A 23,287-nucleotide genomic window follows, 5' to 3' on the forward strand; every position below is an offset into this window, starting at 1 on the left:
AAGAGAGAGAGAGAGAGAGAGAATTTTGGGAGAGGAGAGATAAATGATGAGGTTAAGTTGAAATGGGTGTACAAGTGGCAATCAGTGTTAGTGGCTTGTGGGTTAGTAAAATGTCTGAAGCTACTCAACAGGCATGTGATTCGCAGTTGTAATGCCAAACCGATGTTTTAGTTTGCGGGAAGATTTGTGGTGCAGGGAGTCACTACAAGTTTGAGATGAGATACCAAACGACCTTGTCATCCCAGAAAATGGGAAGCGGCCAGGTCAAAGCATTCTATAATAATTAAGCCCATATAATCATATCTATACACTCACTTTCATCTCTAAAAGACGTTGATTATCAAATTTTAACAAGGTCCGTTTCTGTTACTGGCCGAATTGCAATAATTGATAGTAACACTTTTAATGCTACTCTTTATGGTTACTATAATAGTAGATTGATTATTTATCCATTATATAAATACAAATAACCTAATTTTAGACACTTAAATTTCTCTATCGCTTGAATTACCAGTTTCTAACTGCAATTAGTGGCGCCAGGAGAGTCTTCCGTTAATTCACTGCGAAGGAATAACAAAGAAAACTTGAATGAAAAATGAACAAAGTAAATTAACCGAATGGGAGTGTTTGATTATTCTAATGATTTTTAAAATAAAAAATAAAAAAATGGGCACCGTTCCCATGGGTCTCACAAGCAAAGGTAAAATATTAAAGCGATACAAATCCACTTTTACCAGAGACAGACACACACAAGTTCATCAGCTGAAAAAAATATTTTGAATCATCAATGATCATATTCATGCACTGTTTGATTGGCAAAACATAAGAGATCACAAATGGCTAAAATAGATAGCTTGGGCGGACATCTGCAAATGAACCTAATACCTCAATTTATTACAGAATATCTAGACAATGAGCAAAAACCTCACCAACCAGAATGTCATGACAGCCCAAGAAAGAAAAAAGGACGGAACTATAAATTACTTTCCGGAAAAACCTTTCTTCAATTTTCTTCTGACAGAAGACCATTGGTAAAACTGGAACCTCTGCTAACAATGTAACCATGCTGTTGGGTCAAACTTGGTATAACCAAAAAAAAAAAAAAAAATTTGTATCTTTCCTTCTTTTTCAGGCGACTGTTCTCTGTTTTGGAATGTACTTTATCTTAATGCCCTTCTCAGGCTTCAACCGACACTCAAATTTGGTAGTTCCGGTGGTTAAATACTCAAGATCCCCCGCATCAGCCACCCGGTTCTCTGCATTGTCAGGAATTTTACCTTTGCGATCTGATGATGATGAGGCTACTACTTGAATATCATCATGGTTGTTGGGGCATCCTGGAGGTTCAGATTCTGGGGATAGGACTAATTTTACGTGGTCTGCCATGATAGCCTCCTTCCATCCTACATGTGATTTGTAACAAATCAGAAACTAGAATCAATGGACCAACACGTTTGATATACTAACAATATACATGCACTTCAGTGTGACAAAAAACAAACTTACTCTGTGCAAGAAAATCTTTTGCAGCACGGCTGGAGAACAGCAGGCCCTCTGGCTGCGCATCTTCTTCTGATAGTGAGTGAGAATTGGTGCCACTCTCACTACCACTGTCTACAGCAGAAGACCTTAGACAGCTTTCACTGGGCAGTGTTCTACAATTGCTCTCTCCATTTATCACATCCCCTTCAAATTCTTGATTGCCACTTTGAACAGGCACTGCACCTCCAGAATCATGCCGACTCACTTGCCTCCAACGTTTAACCAAGGATCGGCTTGTGCCGTTCTGAACAGAATCAGCCTTTATGTGTTTCTCCTGAACATTATTCTTCCTTGGCATTGCATGCTCTACGCTACTATTTCTGTCATGGACCAGTTTCTGAGCAGTACAATTTCCTAGTGTCACAGTTATAGAACCAATCATCACCTCACAGTTCTTTATTGTATCTGTTTGGTTTATTGTCTCTCCCTGTAATCTGGTTCTTGAAGTCTCCCCATCATTTTCTGATTTAGGTTTCCTCGTCCAAACCTTATTGCAATTGACTGCTGGAGTAGCCCTTAGATCCCTGGGAGCACCGTGCTTTCTTGCCGGCTCAAGTTTCGATATTTGATTCTGAATTGCATGGAAGCCATTTCTTCCATTCCTTTGTGGTTTCTGCACCTGCCATCGAGCAATAACTAAATGCCGACGACCATATCCCTGAACAATTTGTCGTTCAATATTCTGACAAGTTGCAGAATCAGAATGTTCAATGCTAATTCCACACTGAGCTTCAGTATCTGCATCTTCTTCAATGTTTGAAAATGAGACAGGTTCAAGGAGTGAGGGAACATGATCAGATGAAGCATCTACAGCATCTGAACTGGATTCATATGCAGCTGTAGGGCTGGATATTTCTGCAGGAGGACTCTCAAATGTATCAATAGTGACATTTAAATCTGCCTTCTCTGCAATTGCTTGCTCCTTTGCTCTCTGCTCCTTCTGCCGAAGCTTCTTCTGTTTTTTCCTTTCCAACAGCTCAGCCTGCCTATTAAGATTTAGATAAAAGATGAAACAAGACATTAATTTCATAGCTAAACTATATGCATAGCGAAACATATTGACATGCAGAAATTCGGTATCAGGTAACTGTGGCGCTTGAGAGGACTTTTGAAGGAATGCCGAAATCTACACTATTGTATCTTTGGTGGTTGATGTAACCTGGTTCTTGCCACCAATTTCATTGGACATGTGATGAGTAAAACTTACTGATTTCTTGTACATGTATAACATGATGAGGACAGACTAAACCACCAAAAAAAAAGGGAGAGAGGGTGCACATTGCATCATCCAAACATCTTGTTAACAAGAAAGAAAATTAAGAAAAAATATACAGAAATGTAAGAAGGCAAAGGTGGGTGAAAAGATGACTTCGAAACCTCTCAGTATTTATAGAAAAGAGAAGTAAATTAGGGAAGGATAAGAGAAGACAAAATGGAGAAAGGGGAACAAACACACAAATATAGAGCAACTTCAATTTTTTTCCAATATCAGTCCGCATGATGATCATTAAATGCTCAAATTTCATTTTTGAAACCATTAGAAGTCCTATAAAGTTTTAAAAATCAGCAATCTTATTCTTAAAGGACTCCTATTAAAACTAATGACTAACTTGTATCAATTGACATATATTCCTGTGGGCTGCACAACTATTTGATCATGTCCTCCCCTCTTGTAGCATAGACTTCAACCATAGGTTTTCTAATTCTTCAAATTGAGATAATCATCTATTCACCACCTTAATGTCCTTTATGGATCTCGGTTCTTACTAAACCTATGTAACCTGAATTAAGGTTTTCGAAGTAATAAACAAAAAAGAAAAATGAGAAGAGAAAATCAAGTCAAGAGAGAAATCAAAAAACAACTCTGCGAGTTTGGGACACAAAATTGACTTCCAAGCCTCCTGATGATGAAAAAGAAGAATGAGAAGAAATAGAAGAAAAAGAGGAGAGATAAAGTGACCACAGTTGCATAAATTTTATTAACAAAATATCAGTCATTCACAACCCTACTTTGAACCTCTACATAGGCTTAATTCTAACCCTAAATGTACCAAAACAAAAGGACAACTAATACAAATAACATCAAAAACAATAACCTAGAAGTTATAGGCACTTTTGTAGAAATTCCCAATACAAAATATCCACTAAAGGAAATAAGAGTAGAGCTAAAGAAGCTCTTCCTTAAATTACATATAACCCAAAAACTTAATTTTAAACCTTTTAAGTAATTCTGAAATTAAAACTTCAATGAAATGTAAAATTTGCTATTACTTAACACAGTTAATTCTCTAGCTCTAATTCCTAATAGTTTGTCTAATTTCTTGTATTTAGGTCTGAGAACAACCTTTTTGAGTGAATAATGCCAAAGGTCCCACCCAGCACCGTCAACTAATGAACACCATACTGAGGGCCTTTTAGATAATTATCATACATCATCAATTAACTGCTGGTTTCAAAATGAGCAAGTTATATTGGCGTGAAGTTAAACTCACTTGTGAAAGGTCGAAAAGAATCCAGATAGACATGATTATAACTAAAAAAAAATATAATAATAATAATAAAAGGCTTCATGCTTAGGTAATTATATCGAACCACTTTGCACAAGATATTCCCCTTGAAAAGCAAGTGAAGTGCATATCTTCTTGTTATTTTCTAGGACTTCAATTCACTCCTTGAGGAACTTGGAAATAATATGTTATTACCTAATTGATGAAAGTTATCTCTAGTTGTTTATCGGTTGCTGATATCACAGGAAAAACATAAATGAAATGTCACAGGCACAAGGGGATTGCACTGTTGGACTTGGACAAGTTAGCAGGAACAAACACACATGATTGAAATTGTGTGCACCAATAGATGCAATTTACCTTTTCTGAGCAGCTTCTTCCTCCTCCACAAGCAACTTTTGGCATCTTAAAGCTTCAGCGTCCTTATCAGCAAGCCATGCTCTGACCTGAGCACAAAAGGATAATAACTCAAAATTCAATCATCATTTTCTTATAACAGAAAGAAAGAGAAAAAAGTGATGTTCTTCCAGAGTGAATAACTAGATATATAGTATGTTTGTGCACATCTCAGTCAATGACATTGGGGCTGCTTTCCAAGTAAGACAATGACAAATAACATCTGCATCTATATTATGGACATTCGCACGCAAACGCATAAAAACATCTCTCTCTCTCTCTCTCTCACACACACACACACACACTAGTTAAACAGAGAGAGATCATGGATATCACATACTAAGAATAACTACAAACACCCCTACTCTATATTAACAACTAAATACCCCCATCAGAAAATAATAATATAGGGAAAAAGTTGGTACCAGTTTCTGTTCAACAAGGAAGCTGGTGCAAGCAACCAAGTTCTTCATCTCAAGACCAATTTTCCCAGCTTCCCCATCAAAAACAAATTTTTGCATCGATTCAGCTGTGCCAGCACATAAGAATGTTCTCTCACTTGCATCGTCAAGGATACTGAATAATTCCTGGGAAGATATTGGAAGTCTGGAAGGTCTAGCTTGGACGATATCCTGTGGATGGTACATCATTAGTACATTAGGCTATGAGAATAATAACCAAAAGAAAAAAAGGACGATACCAGCTGGAAAAAAAAAATGGAAAGAAACTCATAAAAGCATAATAATAGAAAAAATATCAATAAAGCTCCCATTACCAAAAGTGCAGAGCCAGCCTTCACATAAACTTGTGGAAGCATGCAAAATCCTGGTTTGCGGATAAATGATGTCAAAGCTCTTATGATTGAAGACCCAGGAACATCCTAAAAGGTAAATTCAATGAGCAACAACTATTAAGAAACAATAAGAGAACAAAGACATAAATGGAGAAACATATTTTCTCAAGAAAAATGTAGAAAATGTAAATGTGCACAAGATGGATTTTGTCACTGCGTGTTTTTGTCCCTGAAAGAGATAGGGCGAAACAGATATATTTATATGGAGAGAAGGGGTGGGGGGGGAATATCACTACTACCTTCTGATTTCTAAAAAATATTGAACAAAGAAAAAGGGCCGCCAAAGGAGAGAGGGTGATACATCAGATAATAATCAATAGATAACCTCAAGCTTTTACTATATTTAAAAATTAGATATTCTGAATTTTCCAAAAAATGAGAGATGAAAAGACACACACACAGAGATAGAGAGAGAGTACAAGATAATGCAATCCCAACATTGCTTCTAAAGTACCATGGATAGAAAAACTCTAAACTCATTTTTTTTTTCACGAGAGAACAATTTTCCAAACCCATTGGTTTAGAGAGGCGAACATCATAAAACTAACTTGTAAAATATCAACATAGGCATGCTGGAACTTAATAGACGAGCAACAGATAGATTTACAGCAGGAGAGATAAAGATGAGATTACTACCTCTAGAGTGACATCCTTAAATGACGCAGTTTCCTTGGCCTCATCCAAAGACAGCTGCACTCAAAACAAAAATATGAGCACGGTGCTAATAGCGGAAGGCCTACACTCAAAAAACTAGAAAAATCATTACCTTATCCCAAAATGCTCCTAATAAATCCCTATTTTTTGTAGATTCCTACAAAATGTAAGTAGCATCAGCCACAGCACAGAGAGAACTAATCAGAAGAAAATGAAATCCATTAAAAGAAAGGAAGCCGGCGATTGGGTTACACATTTAAACAAATAATTAAACTTCAAATTGGCCACACAAGCAATTTGCACATATAGTCCCAAAATTAAAATCTCAAAACAGTAAGAAACCTTGTCAACATTTAAAGAGCGGCGGTGCACGCGTATATGTCTCCTGTAGTTGATGGGTGAACAAAATTCCCGAGAACACTTCTCACACTTCTGCATTTGAATTTTCAAAGGAGACAACAAGGGCCAACCCGGGAGATCTATATAAGAAATGAGATTAAATGAATGAAATTACTTGGCTTCAACATTAAGATAAACCAATAGCTAAATAAACCCAGATACCTGTTTATGATATTTAACACAGTTTTCAGGCTAACATTGGCTTTAGCAGCCGCCTAACTTAAGGCAATAAAAGCCCATGGAGTTTGAGCGACTGTGAATTTTCAGAAGCGTTTTGTTCCCCTTACAGGGTGAACACCACTTCTCAAATGGTGAAAACACATTCAGATGAGTACAAACTGAGACCATTGCTATTCCCTAGAGAACACTCCATCCATTTCATGTTTTTGAAAACTTTTGACAATTAGAAAACTTTCTAGTACCTTGCTGATCTAAGGCATGAAGTAATTGGATCCACTGCACTGGGCTGTCCCCTGTCCTTGGGAAAGAAAGCAGAGGCTCTTTTCCAATTGCCTGTCTGATGATAGTGTCAAGGGAATCATTCCCCTCCTCTGATTTCATGGCGTCTGTTTTGCTGCTAGACCTGAGTTTTGCAACTGGCATCTACTCAGGCTTCAGAAATCACTGGCTCATAAAATGACACTGAAGAAGAAAACTTTTATAAAATCAAACTAAGAGAATATCAAGACACTAATGAAGCATGGATAATGGACCGTAAGAGCTCAATAACAGATTCATGACAAAAACCAAGAAAAAAAAAAATTTGCTAGTTGATCCAACTTTAATAAAGGTCCATAAAACTCATGTACAATGCCCAAAAGACCATTAAAGAATTTTTTTGGGGGCAAGTCTAATCTAAAGTGAAAGTGGTGACATGAAAATTTTCACTGAACCAAAATCCCAAAACTAAGGCACAAGAATCACGGAAAGAGTAGAACTCTTGACCATTTTGCACGAACATACGAACATTTAAGGCATTGGGGTAAAGAAGAATTAATATATTACTAATTATACACACTGATCATGCCCTTTATAAATGGTAAGTGACGTAGATAAGGCTTTCGGTTGCTAATGCTAGTTGATTGACCTAAAAGATATTTTATTGACCTTCGAATACGGATGAACATGATTGGAATTTGATTAGGAGGTAAGTGGACAGATCGAACGCTTTTATGGATCGATCGATCCATGTCAACCTTGAATAGATTGAGTCAATATGGTGGACCGGTCAAGGGTGCTCCAATATGTGTCAGACTGATTGAGGTCAAGGCAGACAGGTCCTAGTTACTCCAGTATGTGTTTGTCTATTTCAACTTTCAGATAGACCAATCCAGCATCAAGCATTGATCAAAATTCTTGTTGTTTCCTACTCCAACTTGACTGAAGCTTCAAGCTGATTCAAAGGAGTTGCTCATATTTGAGTGTCTTGATCCAAAGGAGTTTGGATTAATGTTGCAGATAGCATTTTTTTTTTTTTGATAAGTATGTTGAGAGATAGCATATTGAGCCTTTATTTTGTGGGGATTCAACAACATTTCAACCATTGAAGATTTGAGGGTTTAGTCTTGTATTGACAACATCATGTGTCTTAAGTAACTGCATGACTGTTTGCTTTAATTACATGACTTAATTAATTCTTGCACTGCAGGTAACTAAATTGGTCATTTATGTCAGTTAGCAAAGAGTTGGCAAAGAATAAACTAAGAGGATCTATTTGCACTCCTCTGGGTCCAGTGAATGTGTACACTTTCTCTCCCTTTCAATGTTCCATGCATCTCAAGCACATGTAAACATGCTGATAAATTGCAACTAAGGTGAAACTAAGACAATTATAACGAAGCAATAAATATCAAAACAACAAAATTCAAAAAAATAACCTCCAAAAAACCATCATCTAAAGAATTGTTACTGTTTTTCCTAAGATCTTTGAAAATTAGGACCTCAGCTAAATTAACTTCAAAATCCTGTCAGTAACATATTAAAAATTACATTATTTCAGTAAGAAAAAAAAGGGTAGGAGGTGTTGCTCCCAAACCAACAAAAAAAAAAAAGGAAGATAAAATGATAATTAGTTTAATATAAAACAATGATATAAATTAACCCTTTGCTGGTCCATTTTCAGAAACAAAACCCATATATGCTATAAAACATGAAACATCAGCATGCCAAACAACAATATGCAGTAAGTAAAATATATGACTTGTCAATTCGATTTATACTTGCCAACTGAGAGCCACATAATTACACAAGTCCAAAACTTCATTTTAATGTGAGCGTCCAACAACACATTAAGAGTTAACTATTATCTCAACAAATGCATTTAAGTGACAAAACATGTTCAAAATATTCCAAAAATGGAATCAAAGAACCGAAAAATCAATAAGCCTGCTAGAAAATAAGATATCCACCAAGAGGATAAATAAGAAATCAGCAATAAGATAAGAACTTCCTCTCTTCCCATTCTCAGAAGAGTTGATAAATTCCCACTAAACAATATTGGTCATATGTGCAAAGTGCAAACATTACACAAAAGTCAACTACTACTACATATCCCACTCCTTGTATATGTGTATGTATGTCTAATTTGTGAGCATGCACTGGTGTTGTTGCTATCAAGTTGCAGGCATACCTAGGGAAGAATATAACATAAAAATAAATTGTAGTGATTGCAAATGTGACAATACCAAATCTACCCAGTTAGGTTTTTCGAAAAACTCAAAAATAAGGAACTCAGATTACCAATGCTGAACAAACTCCCAATACAACACAATTCGCAAAGACCAGATCAATCAATGGCACATTGAACATATATGTATTTACGAGGCACAGCATGTTTCACTAAACAGCCACCCAATCAACACATTATAATGCCCATTCAACAAAATTCAAGGAGGAAATTAACAACCAAATAGTTAATCACTGAATCTACAAGATAAATAAAATTGAAACATGATATAAAATGACAGCAACACAACTAATCAAACAGAAAAAACTAAATATAAATAAACAATTAGTAAGCAGATCATAGAACAAAAGCATATGAGATTAAAAAACATGGAACATATATTAAACCTAATCAGATTTGAAAAGAAATGGAATCGAAAAGAGAAAAGCTTGTTAGGGTTAGAGGTCACGTGATCCGCGATCACACGTGACAAGACTGTACAATATAGAGAACATAGAGGTATGAAGAAGAGAGTTCGCATACCAGTATGGAGGTGTTTGAGAGATCGCAGACGACCGGAGTGATTTCGAAGTCGCCGGAGACGAGGTGAAATATTGTAAGGAAACCGGAAATAGCTGCAGGGGAACGATCGGCGAAGTGGAGAGAGAGAGAGGGGAGGGAGTATATAAAGGCTGAAATGGAACCCTTTCCAGTAAGAAAGGAAACTAGAATAAATATATTTTAGTTATTTACATCGAAATATAAGATTTAATTTGACAGGAAAAGTTTAATAGACCAGAGTGTCTACGTCGCGTGACTCGCACGTGTAGTCTTGGGCCTCGATTGTAACACCGACCCAGCGGCCCAGACCATATATCCAACTGGGTTAATCAAGTGAAAGAATTCTCCTCTTAACCTTTTGGGCTTTAGGTGGATCAACTTCAAAATAGCTAAAAAATAGTAGTTTCGACAAATTAACATTGTTGTTTTTTCGTGTTCACCTCAGTATTTTGATTAATTTTATTTTTTTTAAATATCATGCCCTTTGACTTTATAAAATGGTTAATAAAGGTCCGAAATTTCATGTATATGTAAAAATCCATTTTGAAAAGTAGGAAAAGAAAATGTTACATAGCCTTCTAAAAAGTAACCCATTTTTTTTTTTTTTTTTTTTCTCTGCCCACCAAAAAAATAAAAAATAACACATTTTAAAGGTATTTCTCTTTCATAGCCAGAAAGTTGGATGATGATAGACAGCTGGATTCTAGTTGTCATTTGAAGTGAGAGTAATACATTACTGTATTTGATACTTTACGGGTACTCAATTTTCCTTTACTTTTTAGTTGATAAATATGTTGGAGAGACAAAATGTTAAAGAACAACAATGCTACACACAAGTTCTCAGCCCAAGTGTTGGGCCCAAACACTTGCAAGATTGTTACAAGCGAGACTCACAATAACACAACAAGGTTGCTTATTGAGGAGCTAGCAAAAAGGCAAGGGACAAGAGAAACATACAACAGAGACCAGACAACAAGAAAACATGCAACCAAACAAATACGGTTCCAAAGACGGTGGATACTGCTTGAAGAGATACGATGGAAGAGTTTTGGAGATCGAGGGAGAGGCATCGGAGTTAGTTGGGGTTGAAATGATACGTATCGATATTATTCACTGATTAAATACTGATACATTGTAGTAACAAGACTTACTGAAATAAATGTAATAAGTTGTACTGTGGTAGCAATTTTTTTCCTTTTAAAAATAAAAAATCGAGGGTTGAAGTTCTCACAAGAATATATGAATGTGTGTTTCTTGCTAATTTTAAATAAAAAAAAAATGAAATTAAAGAACTATAGATCGAGTACAGCTAGGACAATTTGGAAAGTATTTTGGTCCATCAAAGGCCGAGCAATAGACCTAAGTTGTTTAAATGCAGTCATTTTCTCTCAAAATATGTATTGCTGTGTGTATTCCAAGGTCTTATTCATGATAAGGAGAAGCATCGCCCTTTTCAGTACTCTACCCTACAGAGTCCACACTAAAGGCCTAACTATGGACCTCACGACGAGTGTATTTATTTATTGGGAGCTAGGGATAGTGCAATATCATTTACGATGCTAATTAAAATTATGAGATTAATTTTGTTTACTTTTTAGAATCAAATTTGTTTTTACTTCTATATATAATCATGTAATTTCACTCTTGGATAGAACTTGTGAAGTTCTGTAACAGTAGAACAGCATTAAACTGACATAAATTTGAGCATCACTGCAGATGAAATGTAGAACTTAATTACCGGCATTCTGCCATCTGGATTAATTTCCTATCCTCCCTCTTGTTTTTTTTATAATGGAGAATATACAATCTGAATGACAGTCTTATAAAAAATTAAATTTGCACTTAAATTCTGTTTGTTTTGAGGTAAAATAATTTTTTTTTATTTTTATTTTTTAGTATTTGACAAAAATCTAAGTCGAAATTGAAATCGAGTCCATCAGATAGAACGTGTAAAATAATTTATCGAAAATTGATGAATAAGTTATTTTTATTACATTTTAATTTTTTTTCTTTATAAATAATTTACAACAACCAAATATCAGAAAACACAAAAAAATATTTTCTGAAAAAAAAATTTATACCCAACCAAAGAGAGCCTTAATGCATCATGAAATTGGAATTGAAATAAATTTAGTTTAATTTAAAATTAAAATTTTTTTCAATTTTAAATTCAAAAAGCAAATTTAGATTCAATACTCCGAAAAAAAACCCATAAGAAATAAAGCATTCAACTGAAACAAATCATCAATCACCACCCATTATATTATTATCCCACGATTTTGTTGAGTGGAAGGAAAGCTCTCTCATAAAGAGAAAAACCACAAAACAAACTCCAGCTAGGAGCTAGCTTACAGATACAAAAAGCTCTAGACACCATCTTCTTAAAAGTCTTAAACCATATATATCAACAACACATACCATTTGTCACATTAAAAGGATACAAATTAAACACAAGACCTAATTAAGCCAAAGCCAGCCAAACTCTCCAAATCCATAATAAACAACCACTTAATTAATTGATCACTTCTAAGCCTCCATAAGGAACTCCTTATCCTTCTCCAACTTCTCCATAGCACCAGCCTCCAAACTGATCTCCACATCAATACTCCTACCTCCACTCTTCCCCGGATACAGATACACCATACCATCAAACCTGTTGTTGGTCCCACTCCTCACACTCTCCGGCTTGCCCCACCCGAAGTCCACCTCGTAAACCTTGAACCTCGGCGAGCTCCCCACTGCAACGCAGTTCGTTCCCGCGTCCTTGTACGCGAAGATTTTCGGGTTGCTCTCCCAATCCTTGTTACGCTCATTGATGGCTTTTGAGTCATGCATTTCTATGCTTTTCTGTATCAGATTCGCCCCGAACTCCGGTGGGTGTGCCGACAGCAATCCGGCTGCGGTCCCGGTGAATATGGCCTGAATTAGGTTTCCGAAGTAATTTTCCGGCATTGGAGGGTCGACCCTTTTACGGCAGTCGGCGAAGACAGTGAAGACTGTGATTTCCTCTGGCTTGAGTTGGCGGGCACGTGTGACTGCGCGCCAAATGTGGGTGGAGAGGGATTGGAATGTTGAGAACGGTTTTGTGCCGTTGGATGGGTTTGAATTGAGGTTTGACTTGATCTGGTCAATTGCGGACTCGGAGAAGCGGAAGATTTTTTCTTGGAGTGGTGGGTCCGACTTGGTGACGTCGCCGTTTTCTGCTGACTTGGCTTTTTCGGGGGCGTCCGATGGTTTTTCCAGATTGAGCTTCACACGTGTGTCTCTGGCTTTGGTGCGGTCGAGGAATGGTGGGACCGAGATGGAGTGGGACCCACGGCATATCTCGGCCCATGAGCTCATGAAGTGCCACGTGGACGTTCCATCCAACACAGCGTGGTTGAATGCACACCCCATCACTAAGCCGTCTCTCAGTTTGGTTAGCTGTTGACATTATTTAGATCACAAATTAGTGGGCCCAGAAAATAAAAAATTGAACACGAAATGCGACGGTGGTGATGGTAATAGCTGCATCAGACGGTACGACAATTCAATGTTGTGTGTCCCACGTTTAGGTACAGAGTCTGTTTGACCCGAGTAGTAGTTGACTACAGTAATAGTCATAAAATAACTACTACACCCTCCCCCTCTCTCTCCCCCGATAAAAAGAAAATACACCTTTTTTTTTTTTGACTCTCATATATTTAACTTTCACAGTTCTCTAAAAATGATATTTTTTTTACGATGGAAGTGATACTCAAAATCAGTATTAAAATTCATAATAATCAGTGTACTAAAATTAAATAGTACTAACTACTAATAACTATATTACCAAAGAAATTATCAAATTTAAAGTTGATTATCGGATCATTGTTTGTTGATAGAGAGATAAGAAGAACCAATATTGAGATTTCGATTAAGACCAAGTAAAAGATTGTGTTTGTGTTTTTATATCAAGATCACATCAAAATTAAGTTTTTAGTTGTGTAATCTTTTTTTTTTTTTTTGTAAATTTTTCTGTTACAATCTATTTCTAGTTCAATAAATCTTTGTAAATTTCACACTTATTATCTATATATATATATATAGACACAATTATTATCCATATTTAATGTTGTTTAAATTGCCTTTAATATCGAATATATTTGACCATAGCCGTTGGTCCGCCATTTGAAGAACTCAAAAGTATCATAAATTTTGATAGGATTCATGTAAAACTCATTACTTTAAGAATATTGTTCTCCATTTACCATATTTTCTCTTGTATCAAATGTGTGAAATTTTTTTTAGTTTTAAAATATTCACAGTTGATTTGAACACATTAAAACAACAAAAATATGCATTCACTTGTCATTAATTAAGAGTTATTGTTAGACACGGGCGATTAAAATAGCCCAAAATAAAATAATTAAGGTTATATCTGCATTGATCGATTAGTGCTTGAGTTAAAAGCATCTTATTTTCTAAGTTACCAAACACTTCCTCCAACATTATTTTCTAAAAGGGATTGTTTTAATGTCGTGAACTTGGTCTTGTAATTAAATTTCAATCCTTCGATGTGATTGGTCAACATCTGTAGGACCACCCTTTGATTGGTCTAATTTCGGACCTTTGTTCCTACTTGTCTTTCAATTAAAATGTCGTTCTTAATCATTGATGCAACCTTTTAAACATTAACCTATTAAACGCCAACCCCTTCAAAAATATATATAGTAATACATCCTCACCTTAAAAATATATAGTAAGTCAAGAATTCCAAAGACAATGTAGGGGCATGAATTTATTCGGTCATTATTTAAGATATTCAGTGTTTGATTTATCAAAATTTAGAGTTTAAGTTAGTTTGGAGTCCACGATTATGCAACAGAGCGGCACATCAGATGAGTAAATGGACTCTTCATCAAATGATAGGTGATTTGTAACGACAAGTGTGACCTTCATGCCTGATAATGTATTTTAAAAGGATTTTTTATCCTAATACTTGTAATATTTTATTACATTAAAAAAAAAATTTAAATTTTACTACATATTTAATTATTAACCGATCATGCAATAAATAATTAATCAATAAGATCACAATTAATAAAATAATTAGATAAAATTGGTAAAAAGCATATTACCTGCACGGCCAAAAGCGGGCGGTGAAGGCCCTCCAAGTTCAAGATATCATTGTAAGGCAGCAACTCCTTGAACGTGGCCATGCCCATCTCCTCCATTAGATCAGCCACTCCGACCTCCTCGGCGGCGGCCGCCACCATCACCTCCACGCCGTCCATGTGGTCGTCGTACTCCACCCGAAACACCCCATCCGCATCTTTGCCTAATTTGCCAGCCAGTTGATAGAATTCTTCCAGGACAATCCCTAGACCAGCCTTCAATTTTTCCACAATTTCATCGAAGTTAGAGCCTTTGTAGAGTAAAAACTTTTGGTTGTAGAAGAAGCCTAGGTAAGGAAGATCAAATGTGACCAATTGACATTCACTTCTTCCTAGTGGCTTTTTGGGCTTGACATGGGTTTTGCTTAGGACTTCCACCTTCAACAATTTGTGTGGTGCCATGGTTGAGAGAGAGAGAGAGAGAGTGAGAGAGGTGGCTAAAAGAACCTCAGAGTAATTTGTGGGATTGGTAAAATGGGTGCAAGGGATATATATAATGGTTCATTTTGATCTGGTTGGGGTGCATTTATGGGGTTCATGAGAGCAGTTGTGACCCCCATTAATTACTCCTTTGCTTCTGTTGGGTTTGGATTGAAGTTGAGTAAAGGCTCCCTCTCTGTCTATCTCTCTCCTTTCTCTCTCTATCTCTCTCCACTCGAGCCTAAATAGAAAAGCAGTTGTCACCCCAATTAATTACTCTCTTATTAGACTTCCTATAGCCTAGCGGATTATCGCAGATCATTTATGTATACCTACAACTGTCCCGTAGCGTTGGTAAAAATTGAAAAGGTAAATTTTTAAGATTTCGTTTTAAAATTATATTTTTGATTTAAATAGTGTGTGTATTATAAATTATTATATTTTTTTAGATTATTATATTATAGATCAATACACCTTATATAAGAATATATATATGTATATATATATTTATTATTATATTTTTTTAGGTCTCTAATTTAGGTAATCCTTTTTCTTTTTTAGTAGCTTCAAGCTAACATTTCACAAATGATGCTAATGAAACATATAAAACATAGCAAAAAAAAAAAAAAAAAGGTTGGATGTTTCACTATGAAATTAATCGGTAAAAATTGGTCTATCTTTATTTTAATGGCTTTGGGTCTTAAATTTTGAGACCAATACAGAGGTGGAAAAAAAGAAAAAAATTAATTGATAAAAGATTTCAAGTAAAAACTGTAGTCTCAATGTGTAAATGTAACACATAAGAATTTATAGTTCCCTTAATTTTTTCTTTTTGGCAATTTAGCCTTGTTAATACACTCATAAAATATTATTATTGTCCTCTCTGAAATTACTCTGTCCCTGTATATGTATATATATGAGGACCCTTCACTTGCTCATTTGCGAGTAAGAAATTTGTGAAATTTGACAATTATTAAAATAAGTAAATAACATCATTATATTTTTATATTTTTAATTTTTTAAATTTTATCTTCTAACATTAATACTGAATAACATTATTATTATTATTATTATTATTATTATTGGTATTATTTTTGAAAGGTAAGCATCCTGAAGATTTTAATTCAATCAACAAATTTTATTTTTTATTTTTGGGGAAAGGTACAATCAATCAACATTAATTGCTAACAACTTGCAGTCGCTATCTTAATTTCTTTGAACAAGATTGTTATTCGTCACTACAGGCGCCACATATGAAACTAATTTTTATGAACACATATAGATTCATTTATTTCCTCATTTTCTTTGTACCGTGATAGGCCAAATGAGAGAGATGGTTTAGGGGAAGTTAGGTTTTGACATTTTCGGAATGCATTTATAAAATTAATTCACTTTGGGTATACATTTAACCATTGTAACCTAATGTTCACACGTAACCTAATGAAGTGAAAACCAAAATATATAATAGACTAAAGTTCCTGTAGAAGAATGATTGAAGGTTGAGAGAGTTCAGAGTTTTTATCTATTTTATGAAGTAGGTGAGATCAATTCCATCTGTTTCACCAAATGAATATAAATCACTTTAATTACACTTAAAATTAGAGAGAGACATGTTAATGTATATCATCTAAAAAATCTATAGACTTTAAGAGTGGATGGGATGATTTTCAGAGATAGGGAAGGGAAAGAAAAGAAAAGAAGTGATAGGATTAAGTGTGTTTGGGTGATTTAAAAATAGAGAAAATAAATAATGAAGAGAGATAGGGAAGGCCCTCCTTATCCCTCATTTTTTATCTCTCAAAAAATGAGAAGATATAGATAGAAATGACAGTGTTTAAGTAGTATTTTCATAATAACGAAATTGCCCTCAATAATTAAAAAAAAAATGATTATTCTACTTATATCTTTTTTATTTAAAATGATATGATAGTAATTTTGGTAATAAAAGGGATATGATAGTAATTTGGTCTTTATCATTCCTATTCCTTTCTCCAATCTATCATATCCAAACAAGAATATTATAATTTTTTTTTTTTCTCTTTTATCTATCTAAACATAAATAAAGATTATTACTATTATTTATTTTCTGTCATAACAAATATTATTATTTCTTCTTTTTTCTCCCATATATCCAAACAAAGTCTAAGATTTTCTTCCCAATCTCTGTCAATTACTAAACTTTGCCAAAAGGCCTTGAGAAGACATGAGGTAATTAATTTATTTAATTTTCAATTCATAAATACTCTTTTCGTTTTAAATTAAGCGTCAATTTTAAAAATTGTGAGTCACAATTTTTAAAATTGACGCTTAAATTAGGACGAGGGAGTAAAACCTAAGTCACATAATTCTTCTCAACAAGTGTCGTTCTTACGCTCCGAGCGTGCTCCTGCTCTCACGTTTCGCGCGCGCTCTAACTTAAATTTTCATCACTTATGATTTAATTCAGTCACTCTCACGTTCTTACTTTTAAATTTGTCCTCGCTTTCATTTCTGCTTTTAAATTTGTCCTCGCTTTCGTTCCTGCTTTAGTAAAATTAAAATTTGGATTTCTCAGTATTTAAGAGGGGGTGTCCTCCTATTGGAGTAGCTAAAAGTTGAAACTATACAAATTAATGGAGCTGCAAAATTAGCTCCATTTATGAGTCATAAAAACAGCTGTGACACATGTCGTCAGGTTAGGACGCCCAATTAAGATGTGGTTTGAATTTGAATTTGACTTCTGCATCGAAAGTTGATGTGACATTTGATTTCAAAGTTGAAGGTTTCGTTGCTATCATCTGTTTTTTCAACTTCACTCGTCAATGTCTACTGTCTAATAAAGACTTTTAAAGTTATGCTACACAGTAGGTTTATTCCCGCAATTTCATTCATTATTGTCGTTGAAAGATAAAAGTCTCTCTCTTAGAGACATTATTTTTTAAACTCTTATTTCTAATTAATGATAGAATAATGATGGAGTCATTTTTTTTTTTTTTTTTTTTTGAAAGATTTTAAATGAATGAGAGACATATAAATCGATTATTATATCAATTTGAACTTTTTATCGTTTTTCTATTTGAATTAATGATGTCTAAAAGTCACGTTTGTTTCTGTTTGAAACAATGATAGTATCCAAATTTTGTAAATGAAGCCCTACAAAATAATGAATTATTATGACGGTACTTAAATCAATTTCATTGTGGAAAATTCAAACCGGACTTAACTAAACATCTTATCAAGTGGCAAGTGCTGTGATTTCAAATAATTAAAGTCAATGATAGGGAGTCATATTGAAATTGTTGGACGGATTTGTTGAACATTCTTTTTTTTTCCTTTTGTCAAACTTTGGTTTTTCTTCCAGTTTTTCTTCCAGTAGTTGAATTCAACAGGAAAAATTTAACCTAAATTAACACGAATTTAAGTCCAACAACAATATTTTGCACAAAACATAAATAAATAATTTACTATTAGTTTACTCATGTAACACTAGCACATTAATGGTCAAAATTAATATTAGCAGTGAGATTTCGACTTAACAAATTTAGATTAAGTTTAAATTCACAGTGCAGTGAGATGGCTCTCACTAATGGACATTGGAGACGGACAATGACCTTCAAGGGCGGGGCCAGTATATGCCCGGGGGGCACTTGCCCCCTCTGGCTTGACCCCGCCTACTATAAATATAGAATTTTTTTTGTATTTTATATGTGTATATATAGAATTTTTTATACAATGCCCTCCTCAAATTATTAGTTTTTAAAATTATTTCTTATTTTTCCAGATTTTTCCTAATTTACTCTTCAAATTCCTTAAAAAAAATTAAATTTTAATTATTTCTTTTTTAAGTTGTCATTTTTCTTTTTTTCTTTTGACTCCTTTAAATAATTTTTTTTCTCTTCTATTCTTTTAAATAATTTTTTTTTCTTAATTTTTGTACCCCCTAAACTAAAATCCGTTCCGCCCTGTCTCCACCTAAATTTCTCTCCTGGCCTTAGCATCCCTTAATCTTGTATTTTCAACTTCAATCACATCATCAGTTGTTTTTAACTGTACTAGTTGTTTCTAACTGATACACTATCGAAGATGGATAATGATCGTCTCCACCTAAAACCTATATTTCTCTCCTGGACTCAACAAACCTTAATCTCTCCAACTTCAATCACATCATCAGTTGTTTGTTTTTAATTGTAGCAATTATTTCTAACTGCTACACTTTGATCAGATATGTTGTGGATCACGAGGGACGGAAACTTCCACACCAATCATAAACCTAACATGTTCATGAAGACAATTATTTTGACTTCTTGAATTTCCGGGAAAAAAAAAATTTATTTCGACTTCTTTACAGCCTTTCCCCCTTTCTTGCTGGTAAAAAATTGCTAGGTTGGTTTGATCCATGCAGTTGAAGTCTCCCCACTTTGATGGTCTATATAAAAAGAGGCTATAACAGTCACAATGAGTGGTCCTGTCCCCCCTAAGAAATTTAATTAATCAGTACCATGCCAATGTACACCATACATATTCAGGTTGGTTCCTATTGGATGCCTCACCACTTGCATAATGTGATTTGTCAATGATAGAGTAATTGATAAGTCCTGGATCAAGATGTTAAATCAATTGCCTCAATTGCATTTTTTATTTTTATTTTTTCATAGAGAAAATTTAATTTTTATATAAAAGGTAAGAGACGAGAGGACACAAAATGAAGTGAAATAGGATAAAGTTATTAGAAATAGGGATGTCAATTTTTACCGTCCCGCCGGGGTCCCGCCCCGTCCCGCCCCGTTAATAATGGATATGGGAACACTTGTTATACCGTTGGGGCGGACATGGATACAAATTTTGTACCCGTCGAGGGTCACGGGGCGGGTAAGGGTTCAATATACATATCCTAGGGGCCCCGCCCCGCCCCGCCCTGCATATATATATATATATATATATATATTAATAAGTTATTTTAGCGGCTTACCCAATTACCCATCTCTTATAATCCTAATTTGTGATATAAACTTGGTATTAAATTTGCTTTTGTTTTGGTTATGGTGGAAGTTGGAGCTTAGAACTTCTTGTGATTTGGTTGTATTAAACTTTTATTTTTGTTTATTATGTTATCTGAATTATGTTATGTGCATGTTATTTTTTATTTATTTATTAGGATACATAATTTTATTTATGTTGTGTCATTCCTAGGCTTTGCACATTTAAATAGCAGGAGTTTAAGTTCCAAAAAGTGGGAGAAAAAAATTTGTTAGTGGGGCGGGTACGGGGGCACAGTATTTCCTAACGGGGCGGGGTTGGATATGAAAATCCAACCCGTCGCGGGTCTCGGGACGGGCATGGACTTGATAAAAATTAAAAGGGGCGGGGCGGGATTTAGAGAAACCCGCTCCAAACCCGCCCCGTTGCCATCCCTAATTAGAAAGGAAAATAATACTTTGGCCGATTTCTTTAGCGGAATGATTTCTATCCTCGTAGTTGATAGGATTTACGTTTGAATTTATTCGCTACTTCAAGTGAATAAAAACCTTATGATGTAATAGATAAGGTTCATATTTGAACTTACCTACTGCATCATGTTGGGTGCCCCCATAACTTGTATGATGGTGATAGAGTTCTTGCTATATACTCTAAATTATGAAAAAGGAGCAAGAAGTTAAATCAATTGCCTCAATTACAATTTTTCAGAGGAAATTTGATTTTCGTAGAAGGTAAGATATGGAGAGATGAGAAATGACTTGGAATAGAATGAAAGAAAATGATTCTTCGGTCAATTTATCTTAACTTATTTGTGTAAGGGGGTTTTTATCCTTTCGATTTAGTGGATAGGATCCACGGGTGAACTTATCCACTATATTAAGTGAATAAAAAAATCATCAGTTATAATTTTTTCGACACAAATAATCTGTACATCATTACTCTATTAAAAATTTCTCTAGAAGATTAAATTTAGTTTATTGAATAACTATCTGAGGGATATCACAAGTTTATTCCTCTATGAATTTGACGGATTTTTTGAAGTCTCCTCACAATGAAAGTTGACATTTGTTACTTCACACATAGCAAGAGGTCAAGAAACAGATTTTGCAACATGCTCGAAGACTATGTAACATCCCCATTCACCCTGAAGATGTATGATAAAATGTAACATACCCAATTTTCATGTCCATAGTCTTATATGAAGGGCCAGGGGACCAGCTCTGCCAGAGGTGTACTTGCTTAATTTGGTGGATTTTTTTTTTTTTTTTTTTTAAAGTTTAAGCAACTAACCATGGAGTGAGGATACGTACTGGACTTTTGGCCACGTGCCCTACTACCGAGTTATCATACTACATTCAATTTGGTAAACATTTTGTGTGGGAGGAATTGAGTGCTCTACCTCAAAGGGCTTAATTTATTTAAAATTGTAATTTGAATAATTGGGTGACAATGACATGGAAAAATAAACTAGCCCATATTCTTAATTTCTATTATTTGGGTAGGGCTAACAATGTACATAACAAACTTAACCCATGTTTATACTTTAATCTATTTTTCTCTCTTTATTACATGGATATATAACTTTTATGCATAAAACTCGAGTTATTCAACATTCGAGTAAGACATTAACAGCTAGCTAAAACACATGAAAACTCAAGTATAGGTGAAGGGTTTCTACCTCTTTGATGCAGTAAATAGAGCTTATACTTAAACATATCCACCACATCAAGTGGATAAGAATTTCATAAATTACATTATTCAATAACACAAATAAGCCTAAATAACATTACTCCACTACGACCTTAATAGTTGATTAAAACACATACTTCCTCTGTTTATAAAAAATAATGCATCTACTTTTTAAATGAGACATTATTTTAGAATATCCCAAAATAAAAAAAATTACATGAATTTTGACATAGAGAGATATGAGATACATGAAACCCACGAAGGGAGAAACGCAACAACAGAAGTGAGCCCGAGACCTGGCCATAGGCAACAACTCCAATTTGTGTGTTTAAAAATATTGGTGAGTTTAAAAAATAAAGAATAGTAATTTGTGTGTGCCTAAATAAATGTTACATTACAGCCTGTAGGGCACTGAACAGATCATAGTACCATTTATTCCTCTTTCTATAGACTCTCCATTTAATATTTATCAACCACCTTGCGAAATTGGGCCCACTAACAAGTGGAATATGGGCCCAGCACGTGAACCGGCCCAGCCCGCTTAAACAAGCGCCAACTAACTCTTTGAAATTCTAACTTCTCAAGTTGTCTACGGTTGGTTAGATGCAAGAGGTTTTAGTTTTAATGGACACCCGTACACAAGGTATTGAATGCTTTGTTTGGTTTCTTTCATGTACAATCATATCATTTTTTACAAGGTTAATAAAGTAAAAAGTTCCATACTTTCTTTGTTTAATTTGTTTGGGCCACTTAATCATCCCAACCCATCTTGTAATCAGGCTTCCCCAGGAGCAATGGGCTTTCTAGGAGCTATGGGTGGACTTAGTCTAAACATATTTTATTTTTTATGGGTTGGACCAAAAAGGATTGGGCCTACCAAAAATTATAACCCGAACTTTATTTGGGCGGTGTATATGTTGAGGTACTTAGTGATCCAAGCATAGCATTAACTCACTTAATAAAAAGAGCAAAATATAACGTGATTCAACTAAATTCGACCTACGTCTATAGATGAAAAAATGTTTCATTATAATTTTGTAAGGATATTACAATACCTAACACCTTCACTATGTAAAGCTCTACACGACTCCATCTCGCCATTTGTGTTATCTTCGGTCTCCCCTCTACCAACCCCTAAATGGCCTTTACTCATCAACTTCATGATGTATAATATCTGTCTCAATTTCGTAAGCTCAACCTATGACTTATATATCTATTTATATAGTCTAATACTCAATTTTTATTACAATTTATTGCAGCCCAAAACTTGCCTAAAGAAAATTTTAAATTCCTAACAATCTCTATGGTGGCTCAAATTTTATTAGGTCAATTATTGCTTCTCATAACAATTGAGTCACACAACTCACGCAGCTTAAAATTTTCACATTTATATTTATTCCCATGTATTTAGTCAGTTAAACCTCTAAGGTTACACCTTCACTATTAAAACTTCGTATCGTATAACTCATCATGACTCTCTGGTCACGATCAAACAAGTCAATTGATTAAC

The 23,287-nt window shown here is 34.7% G+C and overlaps 2 protein-coding genes across 5 annotated transcripts; both read right to left on the reverse strand.

Moving 5' to 3' along the window:
- Positions 1–754: 754 nt before the first annotated feature.
- On the reverse strand, positions 755–9,761 carry LOC132312662 (uncharacterized). 4 transcript variants are annotated; one of them, XM_059811126.1, is made up of 10 exons: positions 9,560–9,761; positions 6,774–6,934; positions 6,295–6,431; positions 6,065–6,109; positions 5,935–5,988; positions 5,221–5,325; positions 4,871–5,077; positions 4,410–4,495; positions 1,507–2,528; positions 755–1,403 (listed from the first exon to the last, which is right to left on the reverse strand). In XM_059811126.1, exons 2-10 carry the CDS (start codon positions 6,910–6,912, stop codon positions 1,129–1,131), a joined length of 2,070 nt encoding a protein of 689 aa, XP_059667109.1. In that variant the 5' UTR covers positions 6,913–6,934; positions 9,560–9,761; the 3' UTR covers positions 755–1,128. The 4 variants fall into 4 exon arrangements, with proteins under 4 accessions (XP_059667109.1, XP_059667108.1, XP_059667107.1 ...); XM_059811125.1 differs by having other exon boundaries at positions 6,774–6,947; XM_059811124.1 differs by having other exon boundaries at positions 6,774–6,954.
- A 2,048-nt stretch (positions 9,762–11,809) lies between these two features.
- LOC132312663 (BAHD acyltransferase DCR) lies at positions 11,810–15,244 on the reverse strand. Its single transcript, XM_059811127.1, has 2 exons — positions 14,677–15,244; positions 11,810–13,000 (listed from the first exon to the last, which is right to left on the reverse strand). Exons 1-2 carry the CDS (start codon positions 15,112–15,114, stop codon positions 12,104–12,106), a joined length of 1,335 nt encoding a protein of 444 aa, XP_059667110.1. The 5' UTR covers positions 15,115–15,244; the 3' UTR covers positions 11,810–12,103.
- Positions 15,245–23,287: the final 8,043 nt, after the last annotated feature.

Source organism: Cornus florida, unplaced genomic scaffold (assembly GCF_030987335.1).
Source record: "Cornus florida cultivar Cherokee Brave unplaced genomic scaffold, ASM3098733v1 CherokeeBrave_3.0.0_Hap2_Chr06, whole genome shotgun sequence".
NCBI lineage: Eukaryota > Viridiplantae > Streptophyta > Magnoliopsida > Cornales > Cornaceae > Cornus > Cornus florida.

What these genes read in the sequence shown, in the direction of transcription:
- LOC132312662 (XM_059811124.1), bottom strand. Translation starts at nt 6,954, where the DNA reads ATGCCAGTTGCAAAACTCAGGTCTAGCAGCAAAACAGACGCCATGAAA. An exon ending in TTAAGGATGTCACTCTAGAG is followed by an intron (nt 5,326 to 5,934) that starts GTAGTAATCTCA and finishes TTTACCTTTTAG; the next exon opens with GATGTTCCTGGGTCTTCAAT. An exon ending in AGGCTGGCTCTGCACTTTTG is followed by an intron (nt 5,078 to 5,220) that starts GTAATGGGAGCT and finishes TACCATCCACAG; the next exon opens with GATATCGTCCAAGCTAGACC.
- LOC132312663 (XM_059811127.1), bottom strand. Translation starts at nt 15,114, where the DNA reads ATGGCACCACACAAATTGTTGAAGGTGGAAGTCCTAAGCAAAACCCAT. An exon ending in GCCCGCTTTTGGCCGTGCAG is followed by an intron (nt 13,001 to 14,676) that starts GTAATATGCTTT and finishes TAATGTCAACAG; the next exon opens with CTAACCAAACTGAGAGACGG.